Source organism: Berghia stephanieae, chromosome 4, assembly GCF_034508935.2.
Source record: "Berghia stephanieae isolate SIO BIC M18660-M18661 chromosome 4, UCSD_Bste_1.3, whole genome shotgun sequence".
NCBI lineage: Eukaryota > Metazoa > Mollusca > Gastropoda > Nudibranchia > Aeolidiidae > Berghia > Berghia stephanieae.
This window is the reverse complement of record NC_088363.1, coordinates 18,569,902-18,587,166: the sequence shown is the minus strand read 5'-3', so window position 1 is coordinate 18,587,166 and position 17,265 is coordinate 18,569,902. Positions and strand designations below refer to the sequence as shown.

General features: G+C 35.2%; 2 protein-coding genes and 1 long non-coding RNA gene across 10 annotated transcripts in view; 2 read left to right on the top strand and 1 right to left on the bottom strand.

The window, feature by feature from the left end:
* Positions 1–1,682: 1,682 nt before the first annotated feature.
* On the bottom strand, positions 1,683–11,617 carry LOC144970154 (transmembrane protein 267-like). 3 transcript variants are annotated; one of them, XM_078909445.1, is made up of 3 exons: positions 11,461–11,617; positions 8,499–8,816; positions 1,683–3,718 (listed from the first exon to the last, which is right to left on the bottom strand). In XM_078909445.1, the coding sequence occupies exons 2-3, from the start codon at positions 8,802–8,804 to the stop codon at positions 3,392–3,394; spliced, it is 633 nt and encodes a 210-aa protein (XP_078765571.1). In that variant the 5' UTR covers positions 8,805–8,816; positions 11,461–11,617; the 3' UTR covers positions 1,683–3,391. The 3 variants fall into 3 exon arrangements, with proteins under 3 accessions (XP_078765571.1, XP_078765573.1, XP_078765572.1); XM_078909447.1 differs by lacking the exon at positions 11,461–11,617 and adding an exon at positions 11,133–11,275; XM_078909446.1 differs by lacking the exon at positions 11,461–11,617 and adding an exon at positions 10,777–10,857.
* Positions 5,105–6,043, top strand: LOC144970155 (uncharacterized). The gene is made up of 2 exons (XR_013644916.1): positions 5,105–5,239; positions 5,927–6,043. It is a non-coding gene; the product is annotated as an uncharacterized LOC144970155 (long non-coding RNA).
* Positions 9,517–17,265, top strand: part of LOC144970153 (uncharacterized) — a 25,405-nt gene continuing 17,656 nt past the window's right edge. Inside the window, exons 1-5 of one of the 6 annotated variants that reach the window (XM_078909440.1) lie at positions 11,649–11,759; positions 12,164–12,436; positions 13,960–14,055; positions 15,742–15,895; positions 16,689–16,820. In XM_078909440.1, the coding sequence (XP_078765566.1) occupies positions 12,240–12,436; positions 13,960–14,055; positions 15,742–15,895; positions 16,689–16,820 (579 nt within the window). In that variant the 5' untranslated portion in view covers positions 11,649–11,759; positions 12,164–12,239. Of the gene's footprint in view, positions 9,600–11,274; positions 11,452–11,648; positions 12,437–13,959; positions 14,056–15,741; positions 15,896–16,688; positions 16,821–17,265 lie in introns of those variants that run through there. The other 5 variants (XM_078909442.1, XM_078909441.1, XM_078909444.1 and 2 more) reach the window with 5 other exon arrangements.

Sequence of the window (17,265 nt, the reverse complement as noted above, 5' to 3'; positions counted from 1 at the left end):
GAACTGTGAGATGGATACCAGTGGGAATTGAAGCTGGACTGGGATTTTTTGGGTACCAGTTCATTTCCCACTGATATCCTCTTCCTATAGTCCCAGGTTCACTCCCCACTGGTATACACTTTCATGAGTCCCCGGTTCATTCCCCATTGGTGCCAACCTCCCATACCTTTCGACGATTTCGGTAGGTTTCGAACAAGAGAAGGACCCTTCTTAGTTCATTCTCCACTGGTATCTACCTCTTGTAGTCCCAGATTCAATCCCCATTGGAATCCACTTCCTATAGTGTCGGGTTCATTCTCTGGTACCCAAATCCCATAGTTCGGCTTCAATTTCCACTGGTATCCATCTCCCATGGTCCCAAGTTCATTTCCCACTGATATCCTCTTCCCACAGACCCAGGTTCAGTCCCCATTGGTGCCCACCTCCTATTATAGTCTCGGGTTCATTCTCCTAGGTACCCCAAACCTTTCACGAGTCCCCGGTTCATTCCCCATTGATGCCCACTTCGCATAACTATTGAAGTTTTCGGTAGGTTTCGAAAAAGAGAAGTACCTTCTGGGCTCACTGTCCACTGGTATCTACCTCTCGCAGTCCCAGGTTCAATCCTCATTGGTGCCAACTTCCTATAGTCTCAGGTTCGTTGCGGGTGGTTGGATGGGAGCATCACCCTTGAATCATATACCTATGATGTTCGCATGGGTGTACGATCCGATAGTGATGTCGTTTCTTCTCTTTACTAGCCTATCCTGCTTCTTTGGTTTGTGATTGTATTTTTGACAGGGGATATTTTTTTTCTGTAAATCTTCTGCCTGTTTGTTCTTGGTTATTTATAATTTAGCTTATGATATCTTTAGGTTATGATTTTGATTTACATTTGAAGTATTTTTGTTAGATTGCTTGTTTTTTTGTTTCAGCGGTCTCTCATATAACCTCAATTGTGTTGGAAGAGACCTAAAGCAACAAACAAACAAAAAAATCAGGTTCGTTCTCCTCGGTACTCAAATCCCATAGCCCGGCTTCAATTCCCACTGGTATCCATCTCCCATAGTCTCAGGTTCATTTTCCATATCCTCTTCCCATAGTCCCAGGTTCATTCCCCATTGGTGTACACCACCCTGAGTCCTACGTTCACTCCCCACTGCTGTCTACTCCCATAACTTTTGTCTGATTTTGGCGGGTGTCGTAAATATAAACGTAACTCCAATATGTAGGTAGATAAGAGTTAGAGCTGAAAATTGTCAGCCAGTGTCCTTGACTTCTTTGATGGAACTCTCACAAGACTCGAGGCATGGCCCAAATGAAACCCCAGACTAGGACATAAACCCAAGGGAAAGAACAAGTGATACAGAAGGGTATAACAGATAACATGGGTGTGGACCAACATGTATATATTTGCAGGTCTGATAACCGAACTCAACTATGGGCATCGTTTAACAGCGTTGTAATGGATATTAATATTTTGGTTTAGTTAAAGAGAATTTCGATAATAACAATTTAGGGTTATCAGACCTGTAAATAAGTAGACGTCAGTATGACAATGTAGAACCCACTGGCCCAGGTTGACCGACACTCCCCTGTCCTAAAGTGAATTCCAACTGCTGGGCAAAATACCTAATATTAATCACCCAAACAAGCACAATATCATAAGCATAGAATCTAGAAATTGAACTCAAACAATTATATCAATTAATTAAATTTTTTATCATCACAGATGACTATCACAGTTATAAAATTCGAAAATAAAAACTAAAGTAAGGCAAGTACAGTAGAATCCCGATAAAGCCAACCAACACCGCCAGATCAGAAAGATTGGTTGACTTAATCCATTATCATGGAACACACTTAGATAAAGAACAGTGAATTCGGGACCAATAAGAGGCATTGGCTTTAACTAGAAGTTGACTTTAGGAATGTTGATTTATGTGGATTCAAATGTAGGCGCATATCCCTAGTCCATAGATACAACTTTGAGGTGTAGTGTAATGGCACTGGGCTTATTACCTTAGATCCTGGGTTCGAGTCCAGCTGTGGGCAGTGCAAATATGAGTCCTTGACCATACTCGGGTGCTACCTGGCTGGCAACAGCGTTGTCTTTGCCAGAAAAAAAAATGTGGCTCACTTTGGAATGTGAGTGTGTAGTAGTTGTAGCCTATGCAATCTTAAACGTGAAGTCATGTAGGGCAACTGTGTTTGTCAAGCGCCTAGAGCGTTCAATGTAGTAATGCATTAAAATCATTTATGAGGATGTTTAAGTCATGAGAAGAAATTTGGACAAATGTGATTTTATGATGCGCCCAAAAAATCCAGATAGACATAGAAGTTGCAATTCATTCTGCCACAAATTCTGTTTAGCTACCATGAAATAGTAAAAGTCAAATATGATACAATTAGTTATGACAAATCCCTGACATTACGAATGAATACATTATTTGCTGCGTCCTGGCTCTATGATGCCAGTTTTATAATTTCTGTTCATATCCATTATTGATAATGAAGTTTTGAACTTTCAAAATGCTGTTGCTTTCTTTGGAATCAAATGATAATCAGTCTGCCTCTATTGGGCAGCCATATTTGAATGACGTTTAGACACTTAGAGGGTGTAAAATTACCTTTATGTAGAATTTCAACAAGACTATAGCACCCTCTCTGTTTATGCAACAGAGGGTTGAAAACTATGCATCATAAAAGGGTTTCATAACAGGAAGAATTTTCTCCAACAAGCTTCAAGCGTGTCCAGAAACCGTCAATAATTATTCTTTAACTTGAGCCTTTATAAAGCGCATGGTCCCTGACCAACAGCAACATGTAAGACAGAACCAGACATGACGCCTGTTAGGCAATATTACAATTTTTTCAGGTACTCATTTTACACCCGAGTATGATGAGAGAATGAGATCAAAGTGTCTTTTCCAAGGACTCACCACCAAGTGAGGCTAGAACCCAGGATCTTCCGATCCGAAAGCGAGAGTCATTTAACAAGACCGCAAGCTGCACAGGCCATGAAATTTGTATTGGATAAGCGAGGCCTTCATGACAGACCACAGGTCATCTGAACTTGTGACAAAACCGGCCTATCATTATCCATATGTAGGCTAACGTTATTGCCACCAAAAGCTCAAGAACAGTGTAAGCTAATACAGCAAACACCAAAGACAACAGCACATTTGTTGCTTGCATAAACTTTGAGAGTACAGCCATGCCTCCATTACGCCTTGTGAAAGGCAAAACAATGAAGTCTGTACGGTCTTTTGCTGTATGGGATGCTTTGAAAAAAAATCCCCAAAACAAGTCCTAACATTCCAGGATGTGAGAGAAATTGGGAGTGGAGTGGTATCTCTCCGCAAATGCCACCCTGATCAACCACTGCTACTTATATATGGAGGTATTATTATTATGCTAAAATGGATTCAGAAAATTTTTCTTCACTTATAGGCATAGTCAAATGATAATATTGCATAGATCTAACAAATAAAGATAAAGCAAATATGCCACCAACATAGATGGGAAATGATAACGGTGGGGTGTTTCCAAATGGGAATAACCAAAGACCTCTCCGATTTGCATCTCTGAGATGATGGGACAGACAGCTAGACAGGATCATAAGGGCAAGCGTAGTCATACCATTCACCTTGTGTCGTATCAGCCAACATAGCAGTACAATTATCAGAATGACACTTGTGTTGTGGAGAACAGGACGTGATGGGAGGTGGACAGCTTTCTGAGGAAAAAAAAACAACAAAAAACAAAACCCCAGGGTTTGATTCAAATATCTAATTCAAATAACTGTCGATATAAATACCAGTCATGTGACTTTCAAAAAATTAAATGATGAATTAATAAGATGGTGATTATAACTGAGTAGAGTTAATTCCAACTTGCAGTGAATAGAATGGTGAAAAGAAAAACAACAAGAGTGAACTGATGGTATGGTGGTAAGTCATTATTTTCCCTTGAAATGGATGGTCATAAATCATATTTAGGTGGGGAGCATGTTTTTTCTTTTGACCTCATGGCTGAATAGTTTAACTGGCTCTATTCCATATAGTACTATCACAAATGAACTTTAAAATGGAGGCGCTTGACTTAATTTGACTTTTGAGTTTTGGCAGAAAAGATCACAGTGACTTAAGTCCTCATACTGTTCCACCTGACCAGCTCTGTTTACCATGGGTGTTATTTCTTCTTTCATAGACCCATGAACTAGCCAAATGCCCTCCTGTCACATTCATTATCCTTGTTAAAAGCCGAGAAAGATTACGAGCAATCGAATTCGTCATTAAATGATGTTACAATCAGTCAGCAACAGTAGGTCTAGTTTTATCATTTGAAACCGATCGCGAATGATCAGTAGGCACCATATTCTTTCCTTCTATGACTGACCGTAAAAAGTCAGTCTGGGCGATACACACTTGATTTGACATTGGCCTTGAAAGGTAAGTCCGTGCCCCATGTGCCTTACTTTTTCCTCCTCATTAAAAGCATCATACGCCTCTTTCATTTCATGAATAACCAGGACCAGTCACAAAAGCCTGTTTATCTGCTTTTTCAATTCTGAAAGTTCACTACTACCACTACTACTAGGTAGTCCAAACTGCCCCGATAACGGGTTCTGGACGTAAAATGAGCTGATTTCCATCAAGTTCCCACTTAATCTTCACCACGTATTTTCATTGTAAATGCAATGAAATATATATCAATAAAAAGATCAATCTTTGATCTTTCCAATGATATATTTGGTTTTAGCATGCACAAAAAACTGACTTTGATAACGAAAATAGTCACTTGAGCCGTTTTTTATCGCTCGCCGAAAAAAAAAAAAATCATACCGCCTCAACGTAAATAGCCAGGCAAACTGCACCGTTCGTTCAATCTCGCCCAAACTGGTTTCATAAGACACGTAAAAGAGGGCCGATTATTTTGGTACCAAATAGTAGTAGTTCTTATTTTTGGTTTTGAAAATATCGCATTTTTTATAACTTTTCAAGGCTAATTTTCATTATGATCAAGTTCTATTTGGTATTTTTGGAAAGCCGTATTTTTCCTTTTTATAAATACGAAAACAACACTAAAAAATGTCCAACGGCGCAGAATGCTTAAACCGAAACAACGCATCACTTTATGAATGAAATTCTTTTTCCCACCGGCCGGCAGCAGTATCAGACGTCTCCAATGGCTAACAAATAAATCTCGCCTGAATCAACGCTACCGTTCGAAATTTCTCGATACAAGGTTCTGACAGGTAAATAAATATATAATTCACTTATTAATATCATAAATTAAGAGGTATTAAGTTTAAATTTGTTTATTTTATTGTTTTATCCAACATCGTCCTCAAACCCATCTTCTCAAAATGGCTGAACTCTTGGTCCGTCCCAGAAAATGAAGAGCCTATTTATTTCTGATTTTCAGAATAAGCTGTGATACAGTAATTTGCTTTCTTCAAGCATTATATTTATTAAATAAATTAATTTTGTGTTACTGGCAATTAATTTTAAGCCACTAGAACTATTTTTACAACCCTTACAAATATCTAAGAAAATCCAAGATGGCGGACATCGATGATAGTGATAGACAGACCTGGAGGTAGAGAATTATTTTCCTTGGCTAGATTATATATTTCCATTTGTGAGTTGTTTACTACTTCACAATAATGTAAATAAATATGACTTATTCATTTTTTATAGTTGACTCTTTATAAACATTATTTTTTTTCTTTTCATTGACTTTAGAAGGATATTCTGTTTTGCTGAGATTTTTTTTTTTTTTAATTTATGTTTTTTATTGGAGAGTTTTTTTTTAAAAGGAAGAAACAAAATTCCAAAAGTGAAAAAATAAGAGAATATCGGTTTAAATTTAAAATGTCCTCATTTTTCCTAAACATATGAAAAACATTAATTTTGCTTTTACTTTACTTTGTTTTACACAGATGATGACCAGTACAGGTCCCTTAAAAGGACATTCCTGGCTGTGGGAAAGGGGACACGGGCAACCTTACCATCCGTCCTGCATAGAATGATAAATAAACCTTGGTTTTAGCTATTAAGACATGTCTTGTTCCATTATTTTGAGAAAATAGCTTCTCGGCCACCACTGGGTCTGGGTACTTTTGTCCAAATTCTTAAACTTGGCAACCTTTTTCCTCTCTTGAGTTACTGATAATGATCTTACAGAACTTATATATCACACCATTCAGATAGAGCTTTAAAACCTGATTAATTTGATATATAATATGTCATCCTATGTCAACAAACAAAAAAGTTACGACAGTTTGAAGTTGCGTCTTTTTCGCATGTTTCGGCAACTTTTTGGAAACTGCTTTTCTGTGATTTTTCTGAACTTTGAAAAGTTATTGTGGTAAAACTATGCTAAATAGCCTTCCCAAAAAAATTGGGCTTATTCTATGCCATCATATTTGTAACCACAAGCGATTTTAGATCTGTATCTATAGTAATAATGATTTTGGGGTACCCCAAACTTGGGAAATTTAGTATTTTTAACTTTTCCCGTTTTCGGCCCAAAATCCATGATTTTCAAATTGCCATAACTTTTTTAGTTTTGACCTAGGAAGACAAATCAAATATCATAGTAATCAGAATAAAAAGTTCTACAAGAAAAACATTGAATGGGTGTGTTTCTTGCAAAAAAAAAATTCAGTTTGGACTACCTACTACTACTACCACCATCATAACTTTTCTTCAATTCTTTTTCTAAATCTTTAGCCAATTGTGAGGTCAGCAACAGTAACTCTAGTTTTATCATTTGAAATTAACTGCGAACGATCAGTAAGCACCTAATTCTTTCCTTCCAATACTGACTTCGAAAAGTCATAATGACATTGGTCTTAAAAGGTCAAGACCGTGTCCCATATGCCCAAGTTTTCCTCCTCATTAAAACCATTATACACTCTTTCATTTCAAGAATAACTGTCTCCAGTCCCTTAAGCTCCTTTATCTGCTTTTTCAATTCTGCAAGATCACTAACACTTCTGTTACCACCATCATCATTTTTCTTCAATTCTTTTTCTAAATTAACACTGTCCTCACATGTTTTCCCCCCAGCCAATGACACCAATTTGCTCATTAGTATTATTCACCTCATCTTTATCACCACTACCTCTCAACACATGTCCCCATATCATTGTCAACTTTGTTTGGCTGATAGTGGCAGTGAATTCCTAAGCATGTGTGATAGGTTTCGATAGGTCGGAACCATTAAAGATAGTGTTCATTATATTAGTATTATTAGCATGTTCCATTTGCAAATTGGTAAACTGGATTATTATACTCATCACAACAATAAACTACGAGCATAAATTATCAGACGAATACACTAAAACCACAATAAATCCAAAGGGAGAAGAACATAGTGAACAAAATAGCACAATGATCAACTAAATTGAAATCTTGAATGAGTATTGAAAATCATGAGTGGCGATGGGAGATCACAACTTTAAATGGTCAGAGGCACAGACACACCTTCATCCAAATGAATCAATACAAAGTAAGAGAGGCAACAGAATTCACTCACTTTAGATCTTTTTTTAACGTTTGTAGCATAATTTCTTTTTGTTATCCTTTTCATATTGCTCCTCTATAAAATGTTAACATAGCTTAATTTCCTAACATGTTTATGTCTTGTTTATGTGTCCAAAAATTTTCCATTTGATTTCTAGAACAGTGAGGGATAAGGATTTTCTTTGGTAGGAGGTGATAATGTTGATGATGATGATGATGATGATGATGATTTTTATTATTATTATTATTATTACTATTATAATTACATTATTATTATTATTATTATTATTATTATTATTATTATTATTATTATTATTATTATTATTATTATTATTATGATAAGGATGATGAAATATTAAGTGAGTGTTCCTTTTACGGAAACTTGTGTTCCAACATCCAAGACATTTAAGAACAAATTGTTTGGATTAAAAAATGAAATGCTTCATGATTTAAAAAATAAATTGAATATAATATAATAGAATATGACAGTTTTCAATGAAAGGATTGTGATATTATCGCAAAGTAAGAATTGCTTTGTGAATTTATGACCCTGTAGTTGTCAATGATTTGTTTCATACGAGATAAACATGGTTTAACTCTTATTCAGTGAACGTACATTCATAAAAACATTGATGATCTTACTATTGCTTATGTGACATTAGATAGTATGCACATGCAGAATTAAATTTTCGATGATTAACAAAAGATTGATCACGTCTTTTCATTCTACAAATGGGATTGCTTTTGATCTCATCACCAAACTAAGAAATAATATGAAGCAGGTGGGAATAAAGTGGATATCAGTATCAGATAAGCCAGATTATAATTTCTACGTTGGACCCTATAAAATTAGAACCAAATTTATTATTTTGTTTATGATTAACTTGAAGTTTTACTTCATAAAAAAATAAATCATAGTGTACCTTTTTTGTTTTTGCACTTTTATTATTAGACCCATTGAAGCCAACAGCGCTGATTACTTACCTCTATATTCAGAGACCCAGCAGCTAAAAAGTGATCAAAGTCAACTGACATGGCAAGGAAAACACAAATAAGGCAGTTCATCCAACTCCTCCATGAGGAGAGAAGCAGATCACTTTCTACCACAGCCCAGCACAATCCTCCAATCAAAGCATGGGTAGAATTGTCAATGGCAGCTTTGTAGTATCTATTTTGGATCACCAGTAGTCTGTCTCCACAGTAACAAGCTCCAGTGATCATGAAGAAAACAATTATGTTGATCCCCATCGAAGTCGGCGACAAAAAAGCTTTTTGAAGGCTTGGATACATTTTTAGCCCTCCCTAGGGAAAAATACCCCCAAAAACAGTTTAAATAAATAAAGCACACAGTCATCTCATACCCTTCTTATTTTGTATAATATAAGATATAGGTTGCAAAAGTCACAAACTAGAAGCCAAAATATCATAATAGTTTTTGCTTGCTCCGCTAAAACAAAAACTCTTGATGACAACAATAAAAAACATATTTTATACCATGAATTTAGTCTTTTACCATCTGGGAGAAGGTTTTGTCAGATTAAATGTAGAACTAACAAGTATAAATCAACGTTTGTTCCATCAGCAATACAAATGTTGAATATTTCATATGGTACAGCAAAACCAAGGATTGATGCGTTGACTGATTGACTGATTAATTTATTTAATGTTAGATTAACTGACCAATTGATAATGATGATAATATTTGGTGTCGAATTGCCACAATTGTAACAAATTGAAAACGAAATGAATATGTTGATGTTGTGTTATCGCACGCGTGAAAGAGAGAGAGAGAGAGAGAGTGGAGAGAGAAAAAAAGTAGGAGTGAAATATCTGTTCAATGTTATAGTTATCATATAACGTTATAACAAGTGTAACTAAATGACAAATTACCATATTTATGGACTATAAAGATCTATTATTATTAATATTATCAGCTTCGCATACCTTTCCTCTGTACAATTATATATTTTGATTTCTGTCTTTATACAATTATGCAGTTTATTCCTCTGGGACATGTTCAAGATTTGGATGGACTGGCTATGTGAGATATGTGTGGCCTATGGCAGTCAACTATATAAGATTACAGTAAGTGAAGGACATCCGCCAGATGCACAGTCGCACTGGTATTTCTGATGAAATGAATAGCCTACTTAATTTCACTTGATATATTGATGAAACTCGTGCTTATTTGTTATTTTTCAAGTATTGAACAGAAGCAGAAAGAAATAATTTTTTTGAGGGTTTTTCTAAGCATTGGACAGGTAAGATAAACTCACTCACAGTGACTCAGTGACCATCATATAACTAACTAGAGACTTAGACTTAGAGACATACTTGTGTTGTGAAAAGCTCCTGATACAAAGAGGAAAAAAATATGAACTGATTTTTTAGTTCCTGATGTCGTGAATAGATTTTTCGTAGTGTTTTTATGCACCTCCGCTGACGGTGTATCTTGACGGATCGTTTTTATACACTTCCATCATGCATGCGCATCCCACCTAATTTCATCAGCGATATTGTGTTTCTGTATTTGGACATGGCGAAAGTTATATTGCGACATCTGTAGGATGTTTCTGTTAATAAATTTATATAATAATAATAATAATTTTAAAAATCGAAATAAAAAAACCCCAGAAAATAGAAGTTGTATTGAAGGTAAAATAATGTTTTAGAAAGAAGACCTCATTAAATGTGATGAACAGTCAGGTGGCTCCGTAGTGCAGTGGACAAGCTGTCAGACTCAAACCTTGAAAGTACCGGGTTCGATTCCCATTGTAGACATTTAAAAAAAAATTTTTATTTACTTTATTTTTGTTTGCTTTTTTTGTCTTTCTTTTTTTTTTCAAAAACTTTTTATCATGTTTTTAAAAACTTTGATTTTAATTTTCTAAAATTATTTATTTATTTGAGATCAGTATTTGACTGTCATGTTTCTTTTTACTTTTGATTTTTAAAATTATTGTTATTATTCTTTAATTTATTATCATTGTATAAACGTACACCAGTAATCACTAAGCAGCGTGCTAAACGACAATCTAAAACTATTTAAACCTAATGGACGTATGCAGCAACAATTTACCATCACCGTCAACGGAGGTGCATAAAAACGGTGCGTTTTTGTCCCCCTCCAACGGAGGTGCATAAAAACGCCACCTATATTTTTACATCTCATTCACGATGAAAAATAAAATAAATAAATAATATGCACGAGGCATGTATCTCCACCGAAGTGGGTAGAACGCGATTTACTAAGTACACATACCTAGATTTTGGTTGTTCGTAACACGAAACGTTTTATAGTAATTCAAAGTAGTCAAAGAGAGCGAATAAGCGGTGACTGTCGCTTATATACGCGCTGACAAACAGAATATGACGTCACAATCACAAAACGGAACATCATGACAACTGAGAACAACTCACAACAGCCTCGATCGAGATAGTACACACCAACACACAAACACACAACATAAAAAGGGCTATCATTCCCTACACTGACAATATTATTTCATGACACACAAACTGAATTCGATCAATAAACTTTGTATTGTAGTTTTATTTTTGTCAAGCAATAACAAAAAAACAACGTGCAATAATGTTACAATGTTACATCATACAAACCAAACAATAATGATGTCCAGCCAATGTCAATGCACTCGGTTGGTTTTCAATTACATTTGCAGAAAAAACTGACCAAACTAGGAAGGTCACTTCCACACCAATTAAAGTAAAGAGTTGGAGTAAAATGACTGCTTATTAAAGTTAGAACATTTTTCATCTATATCAGTATCATCAGTCTCAGTCTATACTACGTCAAGGCCAAGGCCTACACTACACGCCGTGTAACACCACGGGCCTACATGAAAATGAAAATGAGAAAGTGCGATGATGAATCTTGCTCGTTCAGGACTTTTGATTTAAGAACCGTTATACCAGATAGGTAACTTACTTCCCTCCTCTATATCGCTTGTTCCAGTGTAAATTGATTAATGATTGAAATAACACATCGAATGGTAAATAATATGTTCTCTCAGTTTAGATAATCAGACTCACAATGGTCGGTATGATAACATCCTACTTTCATTTCTATTCACAACAAACTGAACAAGGGAAGTTACTCTCAATGTCTTAGCAACTGGAAACAATTTTTAAGCTTAAGAAGAATTCAAACGAATAACAATAACAACCTTTATGAATAATCTATTTCAACATTATAAAGATGTCATTGAGGCTCAGACATAGCATACCGTATCCAAACTTATTTTGCCAACGCTCGAATGCTCTTTCAAATATTTTCTTACTCTCGCCACGGACGTGGCCCCCCAATCATGTTTGGGGAGTCGGAGTGACCTCACTCTTCTAACTCTAACTCTAATTAATCTTAGACTTAGACGTCTATAGTCTACTTACAGTACAAGTACAATACAATTACAAGTTCAAGTCAGTCGTCACCCCCCACAAACCCCCCCCCAACAAGTAATCTGATATTTGGTGTAAATGATTGACCGCAGGGGGGCAGGATTATTTCAGGTTGAATTTTATCACTCAGATTTATCAGTGAATTATTTTAGTCATCAGCTAGGTAGTAGGTAGAGCAATTAATAAGAGGACCAAGATAATTATTCTGGTGATGTTTTTTTTTTTGTATTCAGTATTATTCAGCTGAACTGCGACTGCGACCGAATCTGAGACTTGTGGTTGTAATTTAAATAATAAAAATAAAGGACAATGTCTGTGCCCCGTTTAAAGACATGCTGTCAAATGTGTATAATTCATCATATTATTGGGAATGATTATGGAAACCTAACGCACAGAAATGCCCAAGCATTTTTGCACCTCCAACTAGGTGAGGGAGCTTGGGGTTCAGAAAGTCTGGATATCCTTGACAGGGCTGTGGAACATCTTGGATATTTTTTAGCACCAAGGTATTTTCAAACTATTAGACTATGATTAGTAAATATATTGTAAGTACCACTGTAGGAAGTTGCGGGTTTGTCATGTAACATATGATCGACTTAAGAAAAAATTAACTATCTCGTCTGACTAGTCATTTTAACGGTTCTTGGGCGCTATCATTTAAAAGGGGCTTCCAAGGATTAAAATCATGTTCAGACAAATGATAGTCAAGACGACTTACAAAAACGAAAATGATTATCTTTGAAGTTAGAACTTTTCCTTAACCTTTAATAATGCATGTTAATAGTTAAGTGTTACAAATAAATCAGAAAGTAGGAGAGTATTTCCTCAAAATAGTAGGTTCAGAAACTATGAAACAGTGTTATCCTCAATTATGAGAATACTAAAGAATACAGATGTCTGAACAGTTTTTAAGCTTGAAAGAGCTTTTCAGTATTGAGTACCCTTTAATACCAGGGTACAAGCGACCCCAGGTTCTTCACTGCTCATCATCCTTTGGATAGAAATATTGTCAAAAAAGAATTCATAAAATGTGCATTTTGTTTTATGGTACCATCAGTCTACGATTCTTTCTATACAAAAAGTATATACAGTCGACTCCACTTAATCACACACCCTCGGGAGGTGAGGTTAGTGTGTCGATTAAGCAGAGTGTGCGATTAAGCGGAGAAACTAAAACTTGCATCTAAGCACCAGCTTTCATGTACTATTCATGTAGGACCTTCCCCACTGAGGTTTCTACGGGCTTGGGACCGTCATATTCAAGACATTAGACTGATTAGAAGAGGCGTTTTTTTTTGGTTTGTTTCTTTTTTTTTTTTTTGGGGGGGGGGGGGGTTGTGTTATTGTTTTTCTTTTAAAATTTCTCTTTTTATTTATGTTTCATCGACAACAAAATGTGACATTATTGTTTGTAAGAATGGTAATCGTAAAGCGTTGATTGTAGTAAAGCCTCATCTCATTTAAATTGTAAATGCCATTAGAGTCGTACTGCTTAAGAAGTTGTTTCAAAACTTCATCATTACACTGGCTGGCAGAAGAGACATCAGCATAGTGTTTTTCGTCATGTCCTTTTTCAAGCACGGCATTCTGTCGACCTTTCCATCTCGAGAGCCAGCTTTCTAATGGGGAGAAAGACTTGCCTTAAGTTGCTGCTGTTCTACAGTTTTTTTTATTGGATAGAGTTAATTAAGCATCTTGTGTATTGTGATTTCCATTGAAATTTTGGCCATAAATCATAGCTTGTATTCAACTAGAAATTCGACTTTTGGTCATGTAACTTTGTTAATGCACATTTGTTTATCTTTTGATCTGTGGAGTTACTAAAGATAAATTGATAGACAGTGGAGTAAGAGAGAGAGAGAGAGAGAGAGAGAGAGAGAGAGAGAGAGAGAGAGAGAGAGAGAGAGAGAGAGAGAGAGAGAGAGAGAGAGAGAGAGAGAGTTACCTGATATGAACTTTGATTCTTGTTGGTCAACTCAGAGCATCACAAGATTAACTTGTCTATTACAACTTTGTGTGTTTTTGGCAGTGTCATATTGGCCCTTCTTCCAACCCGCACAGAAACTTTATGTCTGAAAGAATGCCCTGAACTTGATGAGGTTTGTTTGGAAATTGCCCTTAAGAGGTAATCGTATACTTAATTTAAAATTCAATTTGTCAATTTGTCTCCCAATATTTTGACCATAAATATAAAAATAATAAAGAAACGAATTGAAATTATGATAAATATTTATTAACTCAGCTATAACTGTTTTATGAACATTTGCTCGATTGATAAGCTCGTGTGAGTAAATGGCAGCACTTAATGTTGAGCACGACTACGATGTATTATTAGTTTAGATGACATCATGATAATGCACCTGTTTTCTCACTGTGACTGACACTATTCAATCCCTTACTGAAACTTTTCTTTTTCCACCGCTGTTCTGCTTACCCAGAATTACAATTGGATTTATTTAGACTTGGGGAGGACTTGATGAGGGTAACACAGAGATACGAAAAAAGTTCTGGTCACTTTGAAACATTTATGCAGTTGATCTGTACCAACAATGTATTCTCCACCATCTGTCCATGCAAAGGATTTGCTATACCCTTCTCTGCAACCACACTACAAAAGAAATAGCAAAACAAACATTCTGTATGATCCTTTTTTCAATTCACAGCGCATAACAAATGTACCATTCTGTCTTTGTCTTGTAGGTTGACCATTTTATGTAATAACCTGCTACTTTCTTGTTACAGAATTATTTTGATTGTTATAAGCATTGGCTCGTTATTATTAAAGGAGAATATAACCAAGCAACATATATTAATTTCTCATGCAATAGAGGCACATGATCAAAGACTTTGTCCATGGTTAGACCTTTCAATGCCTACAATAGAAATCACACCTCTTAACAAAGAAGAGCAAACAATAATACAATTGGTTTAGAGACATATTAATATATTTGTCCACCAGACCGAATGTCTCAAATTCACAAGCTTAGTTGTCATTGGGAGGCATGTGCTCATTTATATACAAAGCTTCCAACTCGAGTGTGCAACTCAAAATTAAGTCATTAATCACGTAGGCCATTTATACATCTTATCACAGGTTGCAAATGATTGACCCTCTGAGATGTTGATTGGCAGATTTTTAAAATGTCTACTAATCCAATCATTAACGCAGTTGACAATGGTTAGGAATCAACCAGAGACACCCACAATAATTTATGTTAACTGTAAAAGCGTTTTGTCTTAATAGGTTTAATTTTAAAAAGCATGTGCTACAAAACTATAGCTTTCTGCATTTAAATACATACAGTTGTAAATGGCATTGTTTGAGCTGTGACTTGTAATCTTGACTCAGCTTTTTTAAATTAAAAAAATAAAAAAAATATCGGGTGCTAGAAAAGTAAAACCAAAAATGTTTTGCTGTTTTGATTAAAAAAGAAAACAACAAAAACACAAATATAAAATATATAATATGTGTAGAATCACAATTGCACAATGAACAACATTATCTTGGTAAATGTTTAAGTAAACATACATATTCATATGAATTTCAAAGTTGTATCATATCTCAGACTTTTTTTTTCAGGATCAAATTAATTCACTGATATAATTAATCAATATTACCATGTAGTGTTGTTTCCTTAAATTTTCTGCTATGAAAATGTCACAGTGCCTTTGAATTCAATTGAATTTAATTAGCTTTCCGCCCTTGGGTCTATTTTTTTCTTTCTTGCACCCAATATATACTCGTACAATAATTTTTAAATTTGGTATTCTAACACTTTACAATTTTGATACGGTTATCTTTTATATCAAGGTGTAACTATCTAAAGACAATTGACATAACAGAGAATCCACTCCTTTGCCTATCAAAAGTTGAATTCTTTAGCACATGCAGAATTCAGCAATATACAACCCTGACGTCTGCCATATTGGAGGATTGCCCACAAGTTGAGGATGCTCACATACATGTGAGTGTTTACGAATATATTCACATTTATACAGATATCGAGCCTTAAAAAGTATTTCTTCAGAACAATAAAGCTCATGGGGCTAGAGTTTATCCCGGTTTCTATAGCATTAAATGGACAATAGCAATTACTTGCTACCCTTTGGATAGGATGCTATTCTATTGCAAAATATTTTTTGCCAGATCTAACAGACCCAGCCACCCAATTACTGCTGGGTGGAAAGTGGGGTTAGAAAAAATTTTCGACTTCACCCGTGATTGATCCCAATTGCTTTGCATGTGAAGCGAGTGCCCTACCAACTGAGCTGTTGGTACCCACCATATAGGACTCTAAAAAGCCCGATTATTTATATTTCATGTTGCAATTTTGATTAACACCCAATTTTAAATCTAAAAAGCATGGCTAAACTCCCAAAATCAAAGAACATATGTTTGTAGATATGTCTTCAATAATTGTTTAAATTGCATTAAAATCAATAAATTGTTTTAGATTCGTATCCTTATGACCTTTGAGTTAGTATTAAGAAAAAATGTTTATTAAGGTTCATAAAGAAAAGAAACATAACAAAATAATGTCAGGTAATGACAAACAGTTATGGAAAAGCAATTAAAGTCATTGCTTGGCGAAGACTGAAGGTTGAACAGTCAATTGTTTTTTTTTTTTTTTTTGGTCTATTTATTTAAATAAACCTTTACATTTTATCATTTAAAGGCATTTTTATTAGCTCTTTTAGACAATGTTTTACGCTGTAATTATTGCAATGAATATTAACAATTTTTTTTTTTTTGATCAGACTTTGCTGAAGAATGCTCCAAACCTTTTACACTTGAACATTGCTCGATGTGGCGTCACGGACAAAGTGTTTTTGATAGATGAGGATAAACAGCTGACCAAAGAAGCTTGTTTAGACATTGATGAACGTTTTGTGAGTGTCTTTATATAATATATGTTTTCCAAGCAATTAAGATTCATATGATTCTGAATTAGTCATATACATCAATATATTCTAACCAGATCCACTCAAATCAGGAATGTCAGAACTAAGAAAATAAGCTGAATTGTTGAGTTTTCTGACCGTAGATGTAAAAGATTTAGATTTTTTCTAACCATCTATCAATTGCATGGAGCATTTTATAAGGATTGACATGAAAGATAAATCAGACATGAATGAATCACTCCTGCATCTTCTTATGTACTGAAGTAGTCAATGTGTCCCTTTTTTTTTACTTACATCCATCACAGTTTCTTTAGCATGAAATTACTTCCTGCCCTTGGGATAGGATGCTAGTCAATCACAAAGTACTTTCTGCCAGATCTTCCAGACCCAGCTACCCAATCACTGCTGGATGGATAGGGAGGTCAGAAAAAAT

Bases quoted from the DNA above. Each gene is read 5' to 3' on its own strand.
- LOC144970154 (XM_078909445.1), bottom strand. From the start codon at position 8,804: ATGTATCCAAGCCTTCAAAAAGCTTTTTTGTCGCCGACTTCGATGGGG. The intron at 3,719-8,498 runs GTAAGTAATCAG...TTTTTTCCTCAG, and splicing joins CTGGGTCTCTGAATATAGAG to AAAGCTGTCCACCTCCCATC.